A 19635-nucleotide genomic window follows, 5' to 3' on the forward strand; every position below is an offset into this window, starting at 1 on the left:
TTCCCTGAAAGAAAGTCTGCTCTGGCATGAAAATAACAAATCCACTAATCCACTAATCTACAAATCTCTGGATCTCAATGCCTTCTCCTAATAGAGAAATAGAAAAGGGTTTACTGAGTGTTTTGCATTTATTTACAAGCAACAGCACCTCCGGGTACACAAAGGGAAGCAGCAGAGAACAATCTGTCAAATTTCCAAAAGATTGTTTGTGTGTGTGTGTGTGTGTGTGTTTGTGTGTGTGTGTGTGCGTGTGTGTGTGGGGGTCTCCTCAGGGCCTCCAGACAGGTACACAGGAACTGGAGGAGATGGGTAGGATGTTCTGCCAGAGTCTGTTGGCCCTGAGGAAGAACTCCATCACCTTCAGCAGTGAGCTCATAACACACGCTGCTGCCATCCTCCACCTGGACAGCAGTCTGCCGGACCACAACTCCCACAAGTCAGTGCTTCCCTCCCTGCGGTCTGCCCAACCTGTTTTAATGAACTGTTTGTAACGTAGAGACCCTGCTCATAGGCAGCTGCCTGGCCGTGCAGGGCTGTAGTTCACTGGCCTTGGCTGGGCATTTAAACTGAAGCTGAGCTGTGGGCTCCAGGGCTACAGAGTCACTGTACACTCCTCATCCATCTTTTCTGTGTGTCTCACCTGCAGTTCTTCATGGAAGCTGAACTTCCTCATGGTCTTCTTGTTTTCATTATTTCTCTTTCTTTTTCTTGTTCACTTACCACCATCTTTCTTGCAGGGCAGAGTAGACTGAAACTGCACTATTGATTTTTAAAAACTTCAATTAAACTCTTGGGTGTGTCTTAAATGATTCTCAGTTGCTCCCACAGGCGGTGAGATAACTAACTCTCCATTAACTCTCTCTGCTGGGATTAACTCTCCATTAACTCTCTCTGCTGGGATTAACTCTCCATTAACTCTCTCTGCTGGGATTAACTCTCCATTAACTCTCTCTGCTGGGATTAACTCTCCATTAACTCTCTCTGCTGGGATTAACTCTCCATTAACTCTCTCTGCTGGGATTAACTCTCCACTAACCCTCTCTGCTGAGAATAACTCTCCATTAACTCTCTCTGCTGGGATTAACTCTCCACTAACCCTCTCTGCTGGGATTAACTCTCCATTAACCGTCTCTGCTGGGATTAACTCTCCATTAACCGTCTCTGCTGGGATTAACTCTCCACTAACCCTCTCTGCTGGGATTAACTCTCCACTAACCGTCTCTGCTGGGATTAACTCTCCACTAACCCTCTCTGCTGGGATTAACTCTCCACTAACCCTCTCTGCTGGGATTAACTCTCCACTAACCCTCTCTGCTGAGATTAACTCTTCACTAACCCTCTCTGCTGGGATTAACCCTCCACTAACCCTCTCTGCTGGGATTAACCCTCCACTAACCCTCTCTGCTGGGATTAACTCTCCACTAACCGTCTCTGCTGGGATTAACTCTCAGTGGAGAGTTGTGTCTGTGTGTCAGTGGTGTGTGATGTGAGTGGTCACACGTCTGTCCCTCTCAGAGGACGCAGGTCTGTCCCCCTCAGTGGACACAGGTCTGTCCCCCTCAGAGCGAGGACACAGGTCTGTCCCTCTCAGAGCGAGGACGCAGGTCTGTCCCTCTCAGAGGACACAGGTCTGTCCCTCTCAGAGGATGCAGGTCTGTCCCTCTCAGAAAGCCTCATAGCTGCATTAAACTGCTAATCCACTCTGAAATGAGAATGCTGCAAGGTCACTCGAAGGTCACGCCTGCCTGCTAACTCACTTGGGTTTAATTTATCTTGCCACCTGAAGAAGTTACCCAGGGAGACGTACGTGCAGCCAGGCTCAGGGACAATGTTGCGCAGAGGTGATGTGGAGCCATGCTCGAAAGTTTAAAGGCTGTGGTCAGAAATTCTCCAGATGTTATTTTAATAAGCTCTAATTACCCAAAATATCTGTTACAAAAGATGTTAATATCATTCCCCCTATCTTTTATCAGCTTCCCGAATCTCCGCTGTCTCACAGCATGTGTGTATTGTACTCACCAACCTCCCCACCACAAATCCTGAAAACCACACAGTCTCTGCTCAGTAGGAACAGAAATACACTGGAATGACAGGCTGCTAGCACACGGAGGGTCTGGGGACTCTCATTCCATGGCATTAAAGCTGCCTAATGCCAGATTTCATAATTCACTCATTTCGTAGGATTCACATGCATTTATCAGTTTGTTAATGTGCTGAACGAAATGTAATGCACCTGTGACAAGGTGAGTGCTGCAGAGCAGCAGAGGGCGTGGCCTTTAAACTCCAATGGTGCAGGAGGGGCATGGCATTTAAACTACAACGGTGCAGGAGGGGGCGTGGCATTTAAACTCCAATGGTGCAGGAGGGGCGTGGCATTTACACTAGAACAGTGAAGGAGGGGGCGTGGCATTTAAACTCCAGTGGTGCAGGAGGGGCGTGGCATTTACACTAGAACAGTGAAGGAGGGGGCGTGGCATTTAAACTCCAGTGGTGCAGGAGGGGCGTGGCATTTAAAGTCCACCAGCTGGGTAGGCATCTTGAAAACATGGAGGGAGATGAGTGAGCGCTTAGGAATAAAAACAAGCCAAACAGAAACATGTTTCATGAGAAGGTGTGACAGATGATCCTAGAACAGTGATTCAGTGTCCTAGAATCAGTGTCAGCAACCCGTGATGGTTTTTCCCACCTTATTATTAGATCAACCAGTCATGGTCATGAGTGCTTTGAATAGTATCGGTCATGGTTAGAGTTGTATACACAGGCTAATCCACTCTCAGATTCCTCCTGTTACAGGATCAGTCCAGTGGATTAGGAATTATGGGGTTGTAAAATAATAATATTTTACAATAATATGATGCCCATATCACTATGCACGCATGTGGAGTCTGTCCAGAGCTGTTAGTGCTCTGCTGGTGGGTTTAGAATGTCCCAGACATTAGGGTTCCACATATGATGTCATAAAGGCTTTCTAACTCCAGAACCACAGGGAGCATTTCAGAACCACTGCAAGAATTCTAGAACCAAAGGAGAATTCTAGAATCAGAGTGAGAATTCTAGAACCAATTCTAGAACCAGCAGTGTTAGCTAATGTCCTCCATAGCCTCCATGTGAGCCTGTCTGCATGAATAACCCCATCCAGACACATGCATTCAGTGTCAGTATGTGAGATGTTGGCTGTCTGTGTATTTAACACACATTCAGTTTCATCAAGTGACATCTCTATGTCCTGCAGGCCAACAGCATTGAGGCTGTTAGGGTTTTATTGAAGATACTTTAGTCTCTCTCACTTATATAGTCTCCACAAAATTAACTGTGAATATTTATTTATTTATTTATTTATTTATTTTACCAGATTAATCAAGGATTTGAGAAATAATTCTGATCTCTCATTGTGCTTTTATTGGAAACATGTCTGTAAACATTTGTTTTGTTTTGTACTTATTAAAATATGTTTTTGTATTCCAGCTAACCACAGGGTTAGTAAAGCCAAACACAGAAGCCCTGTCACATGACAACCAGTCAGGGTGCTGCTGGAAATCAAACCTCATAGACCAGTGAGCAATGCTCCCAGTACAGAGATGGCCAACACTAGTCACAGAGGTCCTGTGATTCAAATATTTACATGTCATAACACAGAGCTCATGTCCTATCTGTGTGTCTGGCATCTGGGATATTACATGAAGGTTGGACCTGCAGAAAATGAATTTCATGATACTGTACAAAAAAGGCATTTCATCTGGCCTATATTATCTATCTATCTATCTATCTATCTATCTATCTATCTATCTATCTATCTATCTATCTATCTATCTGTCTATCTGTCTGTCTGTCTAGTCTTCTTTCTGTTCAGCTTTATGATATGGAGTTTTGTTTTAGGGAAGCTAATTGCATAATTTTATTATGATGGCTTCATAGGAAATCAATGTTCTTTCATGATCATTCATTTGAGGTCTTGAGTTCAATTTATTTTAAGATCAAACTGTAATTAATCTTATCTCATCCAGAAAAGACATGGCTCTTAGTGGAATACTCAACGTGGATCAATATGTGTGTGTGTAGTGCATAGTGTGTTGTGTGTACTGTGTAGTGTAGTGTGTGCTGTGTGTTGTGTGTGTAGTGTAGTGTGTGTGTGTGTGAGTGTAGTGTAGTGTTGTGTGTGTGTGTGTAGTGTAGTGTGTGTGTGTAGTGTAGTGTATGTGTGTGTGTGTGTGTGTGTGTGTGTGTAGTGTAGTGTTGTGTAGTTTGTGTGTGTGTGTGTGTGTGTGTGTGTGTGAGAGACATTCCTGTTGAATTCATCGCCTTGTTTACGTTTTTTAAAACAATTTTTGGCTTAATACCAAACAGGGGTTTTAATATATAAATTCAGCCAGTGAACATCCATTATCAGAGTGGCACAGAGACTATTTTAATAATGGAGGATTAGTTGTCTGCGAGGCCACACGTAGACTCGGTTCTCCGCCCAGCGTGGCCTGCTGCTTCTCCTGATCACTGGACTGATTAGAGCAGCGTTCGCTGAATGGATACAAGAATAATCCGATTAAGTCTACGTTTATGCCATAATTGCAAAACTGATGAAGGTTTTCTTTGTGTCTGGTGCCCCAGCACATCCTGAGAGGAGAGAGATAAAACACGTTTCTAATCTTATAAACACTATTATATTCCCCATGGCTAATTTCTCTGTGAAAGGTTAACAAACCAAGTTAGCTACTGACAGTGTGTCTACAAAGAACACTTATGTGAAAACGGCGTTTCAAGCCACTTGAAATGAAAAGATCTGTGTTTGTTTTAGGGCCGTTTGTGTCATGCATACAAAATGTCTTGGAACACAAGTGAGTAATTTCCGTAACGTAGTGCCACTAACCCTGTAAAGAACATGATGATCTCACCAAGGGGCAGACACTAATCCTGGATAAGTACTCAGGCCTGGGATTTAGGCTGTGTATTCCCAAGCCTTTTATTGCCAGGACAGAAATGCAGTTGTTTTCCTGACATTGTCATGGTAGAGAGGAAACATAACTAACTATGGAGCAGGAATCACAAGGCAGCCTTGGAGCAAGCGTTTTCTACGCTCCAGCGCTCCGAGAGCAGCAGTAATTGGATTTGAACTGTAAACATTGAACTGGCCGTGTTGTGGTTTCTGGATGTCAGTGTTTGTCTCTGTGTCTGAGTAGAAAAAACACACTTCCCATTTCACACTCTTCACATTTGCAAAAGTCTGCTGGTCAGAAACAGTGTGCCGCTCATGCTCCAGAAACACTGTGGTCCAGGCGGTCACGAGAACAGAATGAGCTAAAGTCACTTCAGTCAGCAAGGTTGAAAGGTCATGAGTCATGGGTCAAGGGTGTTTAGGCTTGAGGCAGTTGAAAAACTGATTTATGTTTGGTGCAGTGTATAGGTGCAGAGGAACAGCTATGATAGCAGACACCGGGTAAGATCTACTGGTTTGACTGGCTGTTTTGTGCCACTGGATGTTATGAGCTCTTACACTGCAGTGACACTGCGTGAGGCTTGCACTGCAGTGACACTGCGTGAGGCTCACACTGCAGTGACACTACACGAGGCTCACACTGCAGTGACACTACACGAGGCTCGCACTGCAGTGACACTGCATGAGGCTCACACTGCAGTGACACTGCACACATTGACAGACAGTTTATGTTAAGGAAGTTTTTTTGTTTTTTTTACATTTTTAGTAAAGTATCCTAAACGTTGACATGAAGGTGCATCACACCAGACAATCTTCCACTCACAGATGTGTAATATTGGACTGTTTTTCTCAGTAAATAAATCTAGTGATGTTTTAGGTCAAAGTTATGCATGAATGTAGAGATACAGGCCATGATGGTTCTGTTTGCTCTGCCACAGCACTGACATTACAAACTCACATCATCATATCATCAACTTGCGTCCAGAAAATATTTGAGAACTGTTTATGTGCAGTATCACTCACTACACTGCCTCCGTGTTTTACCTTTAGGGTCATAAACCACAGGGTCACCTTTAGGGTTACACCCGCATCTCACCCGCATCTCACCCGCATCTCACCGGCATCTCACCCGCATCTCACCCGCATCTCACCCGCATCTCACACGCATCTCACACGCAGTCTTCATAGCTTTCATCCGCTTCCATGTCACGTCTCCTGATTTGACATTCCTCACATAAGGCACCCTGTAAATATTCATGTAATATTTGAATGAATGATCTATTATTCATGCATTTGCTTAGCAGGTGTCTGACCGAGGGGCGAATCTGCTCGGGTTCTGCTGGTGTTCTGGAAACACAACAAATTCTGTGAGTGCTGTTACATCATTAGTACATAGTCCAATTTAGCAAAGCCCCCAGAACCCATCGCTGAAGGGAATCGCAGATTCAGTGAACTGTTTCCTCTGCTTCACCATGAACGTCCTGTCTGGCCTCCACCTTTCAGGGTTGTTTAGATTGTTAATATCGACTGTGCTGAAGTAGTCTCACTCAGTTCAGATGCGCAAACCTTCACCAGGGCTGATCCCAGGCCTGCTGATGTGTCATCTCGAGTGACTCGCACGGTGACTCCCACCAACGGAGCGAAGTTGAACGTGAGAGCCTGCTCATACCTGTCTCGTGTTTCTCATCACTGCTCAGATCCTCTGGCTCTTCACTGCTCTCCTAAGCAGTCGACTACAGTGCCACTGCCTCATGGTTGTGTTTTTTTTAATCTGTCTCATTCTCCAACCCCTGCCTGTGTGTTCTCTCCACAACCCTCCCAATTCCCATCGATCCCGCCACCACACTTACAGTGAATTACACACCATTTAGCAGTAACTGAAAGGGCAGGTGATTGTGTCTTAGCAACCAATAGCACAACCAGCCCAGCTAAGTGCTGAGTTTCCCTGGAGCTAGTCGCAGGCCCACGCTGGACAAATATGGATTGTTTTCCGTTCTTTCCATGCTCTTGCACCGGGCTGTTGGTACGGACTTCACGACGCTCTGCTTCTCAGGCTCATTGATGAAAAACTGACTCTAACTGTCACAAAGATTCATGGATTCTGTAACGCCAAGCGGAGCAAAATGAATGCGGCTTGTCTCTCTGGCTGAGCACTTAGACTAATTGAAAAGTAAGAGAGGGGGTTGTGGAAGAAATTAGATGTTTTTTTTAATAATTCATATCCTGAGATGAAAATCGTTGCGATCCAATTACTGTTACCCTGCACTCTGTTAGAGGAGGTGCCGTTGTTCACACCTCCTCAGACGTGATTCCTTCATGCTAATGTGCAGAATGCCATCAGCCCTCTGCTCAGGAAAACAACTGCAGCTTATGGAGATTTTAACCTTTTAGTTCAGCTGTTCAGTGAAATCTGCATCGGATGGCGGTAGATGTGGATGAAGGCACGTGAACGCCTCATGTGCCCGGAGCACAGGCAGGTGGAGGACACCTCACGTGCCCCAAGCACAGGCGGGTGGAGAACACCTCACGTGCCCCGAGCACAGGCGGGAGGAGAACACCTCACGTGCTCGGAGCACAGGCGGGTGGAGAACACCTCACGTGCCCCGAGCACAGGCAGGTGGAGAACACCTCACGTGCTTGGAGCACAGGCGGGTGGAGAACACCTCACGTGCCTGGAGCCCAGGTGGGTGGAGAACACCTCACGTGCTCGGAGCACAGGCGGGTGGAGAACACCTCACGTGCCCCGAGCACAGGCGGGTGGAGAACACCTTACGTGCTCGGAGCACAGGCGGGTGGAGAACACCTCACGTGCCTGGAGCCCAGTGGATGGAGAACACCTCACGTGCCTGGAGCCCAGGTGGGTGGAGAACACCTCACGTGCCCCGAGCACAGGCGGGTGGAGAACACCTCACGTGCTCGGAGCACAGGCGGGTGGAGAACACCTCACGTGCCTGGAGCCCAGGTGGGTGGAGAACACCTCACGTGCCCCGAGCACAGGCGGGTGGAGAACACCTCACGTGCTCGGAGCACAGGCGGGTGGAGAACACCTCACGTGTCTGGAGCCCAGGTAGGTGGAGAACACCTCACGTGCTCGGAGCACAGGCGGGTGGAGAACACCTCACGTGCTCGGAGCACAGGCGGGTGGAGAACACCTCACGTGTTGCTGCTGAAAACAAACCTGTTTTCGACCCTGAATTATGCAGTTAGAGAATACATCGTTTCTCAACATTATTCTCAAGTATTTGTCATTTCCCAGTATCAATGTAATGTTGGAGGAGCTTTATATGGATGTATAGAACTTTGCTATGACATAGCTAACATAGCTATATTGGCAGGCTATATAGCAGCTTTTCTTACAGTTGGAAAATGTCAAGTTAAAAATAATCTTTTCAACATTATTACAAAGCACTGAGAATAACCAGGTAAAACTAAAGTACGTTTAAACAGAGACAGTGTAAATTTGTGTTGTGGTATCTGTGGTCAGTGTTTAACTCCACATTAAAGCCCAGAATGTTCCAGCCCTGTTCATGCACAGTGATCAGCACCAGAGGACACACCGCACCGCAGTTACGTCATATCACTTTAATATGTACATCAGAGGACACACCGCACCACGGTTATGTCGTATCACTTTAATACGTACGTCAGAGGACACACCGCACCGCGGTTTTGTCATATCACTTTAATACGTACGTCAGAGACACACCGCACCGCAGTTATGTCATATCACTTTGATAGGTACGTCAGAGGACACACCGCACCGCGGTTATGTCGTATCACTTTAATACGTACGTCAGAGGACACACCACACCGCGGTTATGTCATATCACTTTAATACGTACGTCAGAGGACACACCGCACCGCGGTTATGTCGTATCACTTTTATTACGTACGTCAGAGGACACACCGCACCGCGGTTATGTCGTATCACTTTAATACGTACGTCAGAGGACACACTGCACCGCAGTTATGTCATATCACTTTAATACGTACGTCAGAGGACACACTGCACCGCGGTTATGTCGTATCACTTTAATACGTATGTCAGAGGACACACCGCACCGCGGTTATGTCGTATCACTTTTATTACGTACGTCAGAGGACACACCGCACCGCGGTTATGTCGTATCACTTTAATACGTACGTCAGAGGACACACTGCACCGCAGTTATGTCATATCACTTTAATACGTACGTCAGAGGACACACCGCACCGCGGTTATGTCGTATCACTTTTATTACGTACGTCAGAGGACACACCGCACCGCGGTTATGTCGTATCACTTTAATACGTACGTCAGAGGACACACTGCACCGCAGTTATGTCATATCACTTTTATTATGTATGTCAGAGGACACACCGCACCGCGGTTATGTCGTATCACTTTAATATGTACATCTCTGGATTTGTATTAATATGTATTTTCATACTTTGCTTAAATGAAGCTTTGCTCTCAAAACCTTGGTTATTAATTGTCATGTTTGATATAAAGTTATTACGTCCAAACTCTTATTCATACATGTCTTTTATTTATTATGGAAAACAGAATAAACAGATAAACAGAATTAGGAAGGAATTTACCTGCGATATCATGAAAACAGCTCAAAAGCTATCTCAAAGCTTGTACGTCAGCATGTATCAGTTTCTGAGAAATACATAATTTTGGGCCATTGTTATTTTCTGGCTTCTGCTGTGTTATTTGTGTGTGTGTGTGCATGCGCATAAGACACAGATTGCTTACCAACCCTCTAATCAATTCTGATGACTTTAGTCATCATTGAGGCCTGTAACACATCAGAAAAGAAAAGAACGAGAACACAACCCTTACAAGAGCTGATATCCCTCAGAGCAGGTCTCCGCGCACAAGATGTTTGAGGGAGACGTCAGAGCGGCTGCGTTGCGTGCTACGAGTCTGTCTTTGTTAATATGAGAGGAGGCTGGAGGCTGCCTCACACCTGTTGCTCTGTTGACAAGCACCCAGCCAATCGCATCATTTTGAGAGTGAGAGACGTGCTGTGTTTGTGAAGGCGCTCACTCATGCACAGCACAAACACACGTCACACTCTGGCTGAAAAGCTCTTCTCCTCTCCCAACACACCTTCTTTTGTGATTTAACTCTCACCCAGAACAGAGGAGTAACACACACACACACACACACACACACACACACACCACAGACACACACCACACACACCACACACACACACCACACACCACACTCACACACACACACACACACACACACACACACACTCACACACACACACACACACACACACACACATACACACACACACACACACACTCACACACACACACTCACACACACACACTCACACACACACACCCACACACACACACACTCACACACACACACTCACACACACACACAGCATGGCAGAGTGCATCAGCTTGGTTGTTCCTCTCTCCTTTGACAGGGATGCTGTGCTTTGGTCTGATTACTGGGGGGCTTGAATGTTTTCTGCCTGTCAGAAGGTTCTGTTGTAGAAGGTCAGCAGCAGACAGCGGTTTGTCCATTTCAGTCATGAGCAGCATATGTATCACATCAGTATCAGTATCAGGTCTGCATCAGGTCTGCGTCAGGTCTGTATCAGATGTAGTATGTACTATGGTGTAGATGTCACGTGTACTGTATATGGTGTAGATGTCACGTGTACTGTATATGGTGTAGATGTCATGTGTGCTGTATATGGTATAGATGTCACGTGCGCTGTACACGGTTTAGATGTCACGTGCACTGTATATGGTGTAGATGTCACGTGCGCTGTATATGGTGTAGATGTCACGTGCGCTGTATATGGTGTAGACGTCATGTGCGCTGTATATGGTGTAGATGTCATGTGTGCTGTATATGGTGTATGTGTCACGTGCGCTGTATATAATGTAGGTGTCACGTGTACTGTATATGGTGTAGATGTCACGTGCGCTGTACACGGTTTAGATGTCACGTGCACTGTATATGGTGTAGATGTCACGTGCGCTGTATATGGTGTAGATGTCACGTGTGCTATATATGGTGTATGTGTCACGTGCGCTGTATATAGTGTAGGTGTCATGTGTACTGTATATGGTGTAGATGTCACGTGCGCTGTACACGGTTTAGATGTCACGTGCACTGTATATGGTGTAGATGTCACGTGCGCTGTATATGGTGTAGATGTCACGTGTGCTATATATGGTGTATGTGTCACGTGCGCTGTATATAGTGTAGGTGTCATGTGTACTGTATAAGTTGTATTGTGTGGAATATTGTAGCTCTTACACTACCTCATACACTAAAGCTTGGCTTTGTCTCGTGATTATTCCCGGGTTTGTACCTTATTCCATGTGTGTATGTAGTATATGTACAGTTGACCAGGAGCATTTATTATTATTATTGTTGTTGTTGTTGTTGTTGTTATTGCACCTACACCAGTTCCCTTTTCTCAGTGTTAGCTTACAGTATATCAGAGCCACATTTGGTAGGAACATAGCATTGTGAGTGGAGTGGTGGGGCTCTGTTCTGGCGGTGTTTTGTGGGGACTGACTGTATGTAGTTGTCCCTACTGTAGTGTGTTGTGGGGACTGACTGTGTGTGTATGTTCTGCCATGGTGTATTATGGGGACCAACTCTGTGTGTTCTGTTAGTGTGTTGTGGGAACCGAATGTGTGTGTGTGTTCTGCCATGGTGTATTATGGGGACCAACTCTGTGTGTTCTGTTAGTGTGTTGTGGGAACCGAATGTGTGTGTGTGTTCTGCCATGGTGTATTATGGGGACCAACTCTGTGTGTTCTGTTAGTGTGTTGTGGGAACCGAATGTGTGTGTGTGTTCTGCCATGGTGTATTATGGGGACCAACTCTGTGTGTTCTGTTAGTGTGTTGTGGGAACCGAATGTGTGTGTATGTTCTGCCATGGTGTATTATGGGGACCAACTCTGTGTGTTCTGTTAGTGTGTTGTGGGAACCGAATGTGTGTGTGTGTTCTGCCATGGTGTATTATGGGGACCAACTCTGTGTGTTCTGTTAGTGTGTTGTGGGAACCGAATGTGTGTGTGTGTTCTGCCATGGTGTATTATGGGGACCAACTATGTGTCTGTATTCTTCCATGGTGTGTTGTGGAGACCAACTGTGTCTTCTTCCATGAAGTGTTTTGGGGACCGACTGTGTGTCTTCTTCCATGGTGTGTTGTGGGGACAGACTTTGTGTGTTTTGCCGTGGTGTGTTGTGGGGACTCACTGTGTGCGTGTTTTCTCTCTCCCTTACTGCAGTTGCTTTGAGGAAGACGAACCTCCATGTGCAGAGAGTATCGAATTCTCATCACATACCGACCCATACACACCCGATGAGTTTGACGCCGAAGTCAATGCCAACATGTCTGAGGAAGAGGAAGAGGAAGAGGACAAAGATGAGCCTGAGGACAGTCACAGACAGGGGAAGTCCCGCCTGTTTGCTCATGTATGCCGGAAAGATTCACTAGAGACTCTCACCATGGCAACCAACCCCTGCAATGGCTTTGATATCACCAATGCCTACCTGAGTTAGGGGTGTTGGCTTGTGAGTTTGTGATGGTTTTTTTCTCATCTTAAATTAAAATGTGTATGATAGAATATGAATTAGGATTAGAAATTTGCTAGTCAGCAGTAACTAAGTGAGGGTTTAGTTTAGTCCAAATGACCTAAAATCTATAGAGCAGAGTAAGAATAGTCTTGGAATAAACCAGTGCCAGTGGTGAGTCTGTATCTGAAATTCTTTATAGGCTTAATTTGGGTCTTAATATGGGTCATAATCTGGGTCTTAATCTGTGGCTTAATCTTGGTCTAGGAATCAGGCATTAAACTTCAGATAGCATTTCATCCAAATCAGTGTAACGCGTGGTGGCCCGAGTGCCGCAGGGTGAGGGGCAGGACACACACAAACATGAAATGGTTAAGAAGAAACAAGCACAATAAACACATATGTTTCGCAACGAAAAAGGCAACATTACATCAACACGTTACATCCACAATGACCAACAATCCTGCACACTACGAAGAGGGTTTAAATACACAAACAAAAAGGTGCAGGTGTGTGCAGGTGTGGCCACCAACAACGATCCTCCTACTTCACGTGGCGGGCCAGCCCATGTGACTCACAGGAGGTGGGCGTTCTGTGACAATCAGATGGAGAATATTTGCTAGAAAAATAGAATTTATCCACTATCAGCACGTACAGTACAGCTCATGTAAACATAACAGATAATATTAAAATCTTGATTTTTCTAATAATAGTTCAACATCTGTAAAGATCATTTAAAATAACTGAAAACATTATGTCTGAGTTTAGCGCTTATAAGAAAACACAGACCCAAAATTGTACTCAAGGGGTACAGAATTAGTGGAAATGACTCAATGACAGCACTTCATAAATAAACAATAAATAAATAAACATAAATAAACAAATATACATCGTTACACCATGTTTTGTTTGTTTCATTTCTATTTGTTTTATTTGTAGGTAAAAATAAGTGATCAGTAAATGCTTACAGCACACAGTGTGTCATCTTCCTAATTTTTGCAGAAAGGGCAGGTGTTAACCCTAAACCTTAACCCTAACCCTAACCCTGACACTAACCCTAAAGCCTAACACTAACCCTAAACCCTAACCCTAACCCTAACCCTGACACTAACCCTAACCCCTAACTCTAACCCTAAACCCTGACACTAACCGTAAACCTTAACCCTGACACTAACCCTAAACCCTGACACTAACCCCAAACCATAACCTTGACCCCTAACCTTAACCCTGACACTAACCCTAACTCCAACCCTAACCCTAACCCTGACACTAGCCCTAAACCCTAACCTTGACACTAACCCCAAACCATAACCTTGACCCCTAACCTTAACCCTGACACTAACCCTAACCCTGACACTAACCCTAAATCCTAACCCTAAACCCTAACTCTAACCCTAAACCCTAACCCTGACACTAACCCTAAACCCTAACTCTAACCCTAAACCCTAATGCTAACCCTAACCTTAACCCTAACGCTAACCCTGACTCTAACATTACCCTAACCCTAAACCCTAAGCCAACCCTAACCCTACCTTAACACTAACCCTATCCTAACTCTAACCCTAACCCTACCTCTAAACCCTAACATGACTCTAACCCTAAGCCCTAACACTAACCCTAACCCTAAACCCTAACCCTACCCCTACGTTAACACTAACTCTAACCCTACCCTAAGGCTAACCCTAACTCTAACCCTACCCTAACCCTACTTTAACACTAACCCTAAACCCTACCCTAAGGCTAACCCTAAACCTAACCCTATCATAACACTAACCGTAATTAACCCTACCCTAACACTAACCCTAACCCTACCCTAACACTAACCCTAATCCTAACCCTACCCTAACACTAACACTAACCCTAACCCTAATCCCAACCCCACCCTAACACTAACACTAACCCTAACCCCACCCTAACACTAACACTAATCCTAACCCTACCCTAACACTAACACTAACCCTAACACTAACACTAATCCTAACCCTACCCTAACCCTAACCCTAACCCTAACCCTACCCTAACACTAACACTAACACTAACCCTAACCCTAACCCTAATCCTAACCCTACCCTAACACTAACCCTAACCCTAACCCTAACCTCACCCTAAAACTAACACTAACCCTAACCCTAACCCCACCCTAACACTAATCCTAACCCTACCCTAACACTAACACTAACCCTAACACTAACACTAATCCTAACCCTAACCCTACCCTAACCCTAACCCTACTCTAACACTAACACTAACCCTAACCCTAACCCCACCCTAACACTAACACTAATCCTAACCCTACCCTAACACCAACACTAACCCTAACCCTAACCCTAACCCTAACCCCACCCTAACACTAACACTAATCCTAACCCTACCCTAACAATAACTGCCTTCAAAGACAGTTCAGTTCAGTTCATTTCAGTTCACATTTCAGTTCACATACTGACAAAAGGAAATGTGGCATAAACATAAAGTTAAATCTACAGTATTTGCTGACTCTCTAGGGTTCATTTTCTCTCCTGCTGTCAAACTCATTCTTGATGATTTCTTCCTTCCTATCAAGAGCTTCTCACTCTCCTAAAGTGTTTTGTGTACTAAAGTGTTTCCTGCAGTTTGAACCTTCTGAGTCGTTCTCTCCATCGCAGGCAGTTTCAACTCAGCCAGAACTGATCATGTCTGTAGACTGTCTGTAGACTGTAGTCTGTACACTGTCTGTAGATTGTGGTCTGTTCACTGTCTGTAGACTGTGGTCTGTACACTGTCTGTAGACTGTGGTCTGTACACTGTCTGTAGACTGTAGTCTGTACACTGTCTGTAGACTGTGGTCTGTACACTGTCTGTAGATTGTGGTCTGTTCACTGTCTGTAGACTGTAGTCTGTACACTGTCTGTAGACTGTGGTCTGTACACTGTCTGTAGACTGTGGTCTGTACACTGTCTGTAGACTGTAGTCTGTACACTGTCTGTAGACTGTGGTCTGTACACTGTCTGTAGATGGCGAACCCTGAGTACAGGCTCTGGAGCTCTGAGCAGACTGCCAGTCCCAGTGTTGACCTCTGACCTTTATTCTCAACACAGGGTGTCTTATTGCTGGTTAGACCCTCAGGAGCAAACCAGCTGATGGTGAAAGCTTTGGTTAATAAAACAATAAACTCTCAAAGTCAGAACTACTGAGTTTATGGATAATAAGCTTTGTTTCAGTGTTTGTAAATATTATTCTTCCTGTTTCCATACTGTGTACTTTTGTGCTCCATGTGGGCTACGTAGCATTCAGTGACAGCAGCTGTGTGTATATTACTGCATGCTTTCACATTTCTTCTGCTCAAATTAAAATTAAACTTCTACACTAATGGAACACTCAAACGTCTGCTCAAATGAAACTCAAACTTCTGCTCATTTGTTTCAAATGTTCAAAACAGTAAATGGACATGTGTGTGACTTATCATTGTGTCTTTTAGGGGTGTGTGTGTGTGTGTTTGTGTGTGTGTGAGAGAGAGAGAGAGAGAGAGAGAGAGAATGAGCACAATGCTATAATGAAGGGTGGGATCACCCCTGGTTACTAACCCTAACCCCACCCTAACACTAACACTAATCCTAACCCTACCCTAACACTAACCCTAACACTAACACTAACACTAATCCTAACCCTACCCTAACCCTAACCCCACCATAACACTAACACTAATCCTAACCCTACCCTAACACTAACACTAACCCTAACACTAACACTAATCCTAACCCTACCCTAACCCTAACCCCACCCTAACACTAACACTAATCCTAACCCTACCCTAACACTAACACTAACCCTAACACTAACACTAATCCTAACCCTACCCTAACCCTAACCCTAACCCCACCCTAACACTAACACTAATCCTAACCCTACCCTAACACTAACACTAACCCTAACACTAACACTAATCCTAACCCTACCCTAACCCTAACCCTGGTAGGATGGTAGGAACCCCGCTGGTTGCTAAGCAAGGGTGGGAACCTCCCAGGTTGCTAAGTGAGGGTGGGAATCTCCCTGGTTGCCAAGCGATGGTGGGAACCCCCTGGTTGCTAAGTGATGGTGGGAACCCTACTGGTTGCTAAGCGACTATTCTTTAAGAAGTGGCTGTATACCGGTTGCAGGGTAGCCCACACTGACTGTAGTGTTCATTTGTTCCTGCTGTTGTGGCATTACCGAACGTTGCTCGGTGCTGGAGACAGCGGTGACCTCCACGTCCGTCTCAGACAGCTCGCTCCCCACTCGGCTTCCCAGCGTGCACGGGCGTCCGGCTGGCCGTCGTTCTGCTGCAGGTCACGGCTGTGCCACACCCTGGTGTTTTTCTTAATTGCTGTTTCATTTTGGCTCTGCCTGCCTTTCCTTTACCACTACCCATCAGCCCCTTCCTGCATGACCGCCTCCGCCGAGCCAGTCTCCGCCCTCGTAGCGACAGTTTCCACCTCTGATGAGAAAGTCTCCGCCCCCGCCAAGCCAGCCCCTCCTCCGATGGGATTGGCTGGTGCTGTATTCATGTATGTTCTAGCCTCAGACCGTTTTTTAGATTCATCCCTGGCCTTTTACACTCTGTTGTGGATGACAGGGTTCAGATGACGCGCGGGAACAGAAGCACAATGGTAGAAGTTTGAATGACTCGATGTGTATCCTAACACAACCCAACTAAACTATAATGATGATACTTATGCCTCAACAAAAATACATATTAGTCTTTATCTAAATCTAGGAGTAAGAAACTTGTCCAAGACCTTTAATCTGAGAAAACTTCCTGAGGCTGAATTTATTCCAGTCATATAAAATGTCAGTAAAACCTAGCAAACCTTTAAATAATACCCCACCTCCACCCCCACCCTGATTGGTCTAGTGCAAATGCTCAGATATCAGCGGAGACACAGTGGATGCACAGTTGCGTTTTCGCTCTGTGATGTGGTGCACTAATCAGTTTCCTTTGCCACATTCCCACATCATCTAGAGAACTGTGAAGGCCCCCAAAGGTCATCGGGCCCCCAAAGGTCATCGGGATCCTCGGAGTAGGTGCGGTGAGCTGCCCGTGTGCACACGGCTCCCTGCAGAACATAATGAGCTGGCTGGTTACAGATTGGCATTAAATATGAATGTTTGTTTCAGTCCCCTCAGTTAAAAAATGTGCATCACTACACTCCTTGTAAATGAACTCATGCTTTATTCAGTACAGAACAAATGCAGAGAAAACAAAGATTCATATGATCTGTAATTAAAATGTCTAATAGGGTGGGGGGTGGGGGTGGCTTGTGTATTGTTGATAAAAAGTTCACAGGTTAGAACACTTATCTTCCTCTTCTTATCCTGTCTTCTGATTGGGCTTTTCTGGGTGTATAATGTCACCAGCTTGTAAGTATGCGTTTCCTGTCATAGTGATATCAGTTTACATCAATCATTAGTCTCCCGTTCTTTATGTTCCTGATGTATCATTTGAATATTGTGACACTTTTGGCCGTTACATGGATCTTCAGCTGACGATGTTGTCATGTGATTCTGGAATGTGTTTCTTTGCCCATTTCAGTGCACAGTGTGTCTGCTAACGGTAAATAATCATTGCTTCTTTAAAATACAGAATATGTCCTTTAAAGCAAAACACAGATGTTATGCTTATACCCATGGCAGCAGGATCATCTGTTTCCTGAAGGCAACATGATTATGGAAAATGTGACATTTAAATCTTTATTGGAGTAAATTAGGGAAGTTAATGTGGCCACACAGTGTAACAAACCTGGGAATTAAAACTTCAGGAGGAGCCTAATTTAGCCATAGACGTGCTACTGAACACTGCCGTTCCTGATGTTACTGTAGCATTTACCAAAACCCCAAACCCTCAACACACAAAGTTTAGGGAGAAGCCTAAGTGAATCTTATCAGCCAGAGAATGTACCGCCACGGGAGATCAGACAAACATTCCTGCTAACGTGTTTGTTACATTTGCAGACAGCGGATAATTTGTCATTCTTGCTTTAGGGAAACTGATATAGGCTAGTGTGCAATTCTTAAGGAATTAGACACGATACATTAAAGCTTCCATACTAAGAGTGAATAACGAGAAGGATGGTCTTGTACCTGGACACACACACACACACACACACACACACACACACACACACACACACACACACACAGAGCACCAACCATCACTGGACACACACACACACAGAGCACCAACCATCACTGGACACACACAGAGCACCAACCATCACTGGACACACACACACACACACACAGAACACCAACCATCACTGGACACACACACACACACACACACACACACACAGAGCACCAACCATCACTGGACACACACACACACAGAGCACCAACCATCACTGGACACACACACACACAGAGCACCAACCATCACTGGACACACACACAGAGCACCAACCATCACTGGACACACACACAGAGCACCAACCATCACTGGACACACACAGAGCACCAACCATCACTGGACACACACAGAGCACCAACCATCACTGGACACACACACACACACACAGAGCACCAACCATCACTGGACACACACACACACACACACACACACACACACACAGAGCACCAACCATCACTGGACACACACACACACACACACACACACACAGAGCACCAACCATCACTGGACACACACACACACACACACAGAGCACCAACCATCACTGGACACACACACACACACACACACACACACACACACACACACACACACAGAGCACCAACCATCACTGGACATACACACACAGAGCACCAACCATCACTGGACATACACACACAGAGCACCAACCATCACTGGACATACACACACAGAGCACCAACCATCACTGGACACACACACACAGAGCACCAACCATCACTGGACACACACACACACAGAGCACCAACCATCACTGGACACACACAGAGCACCAACCATCACTGGACACACACACACACACACACACACACACAGAACACCAACCATCACTGGACACACACACACACACACACACACACACACACACAGAGCACCAACCATCACTGGACACACACACACACACACACACACAGAGCACCAACCATCACTGGACACACACACACACAGAGCACCAACCATCACTGGACACACACACACACAGAGCACCAACCATCA

At 45.5% G+C, this 19635-nt stretch overlaps 1 protein-coding gene across 6 annotated transcripts in view; it reads left to right on the forward strand.

The window, feature by feature from the left end:
• agbl1 (AGBL carboxypeptidase 1) overlaps positions 1-13378 on the forward strand; it is a 138221-nt gene extending 124843 nt beyond the window's left edge. For 5 of the 6 annotated variants that reach the window (XM_081698608.1, XM_081698609.1, XM_035532451.2 and 2 more), the window contains 2 exons: positions 273-436; positions 12197-13378. In XM_081698608.1, coding sequence (XP_081554734.1) covers positions 273-436; positions 12197-12470 — 438 coding nt within the window. In that variant the 3' untranslated portion in view covers positions 12471-13378. The remainder of the gene's footprint in view (positions 1-272; positions 437-12196) is intronic. The other variant, XM_035532453.2, reaches the window with a different exon arrangement.
• Positions 13379-19635: the final 6257 nt, after the last annotated feature.

The sequence above is a fragment of the Electrophorus electricus genome, chromosome 16, assembly GCF_041902795.1.
Source record: "Electrophorus electricus isolate QZ-2024a chromosome 16, ASM4190279v1, whole genome shotgun sequence".
NCBI lineage: Eukaryota > Metazoa > Chordata > Actinopteri > Gymnotiformes > Gymnotidae > Electrophorus > Electrophorus electricus.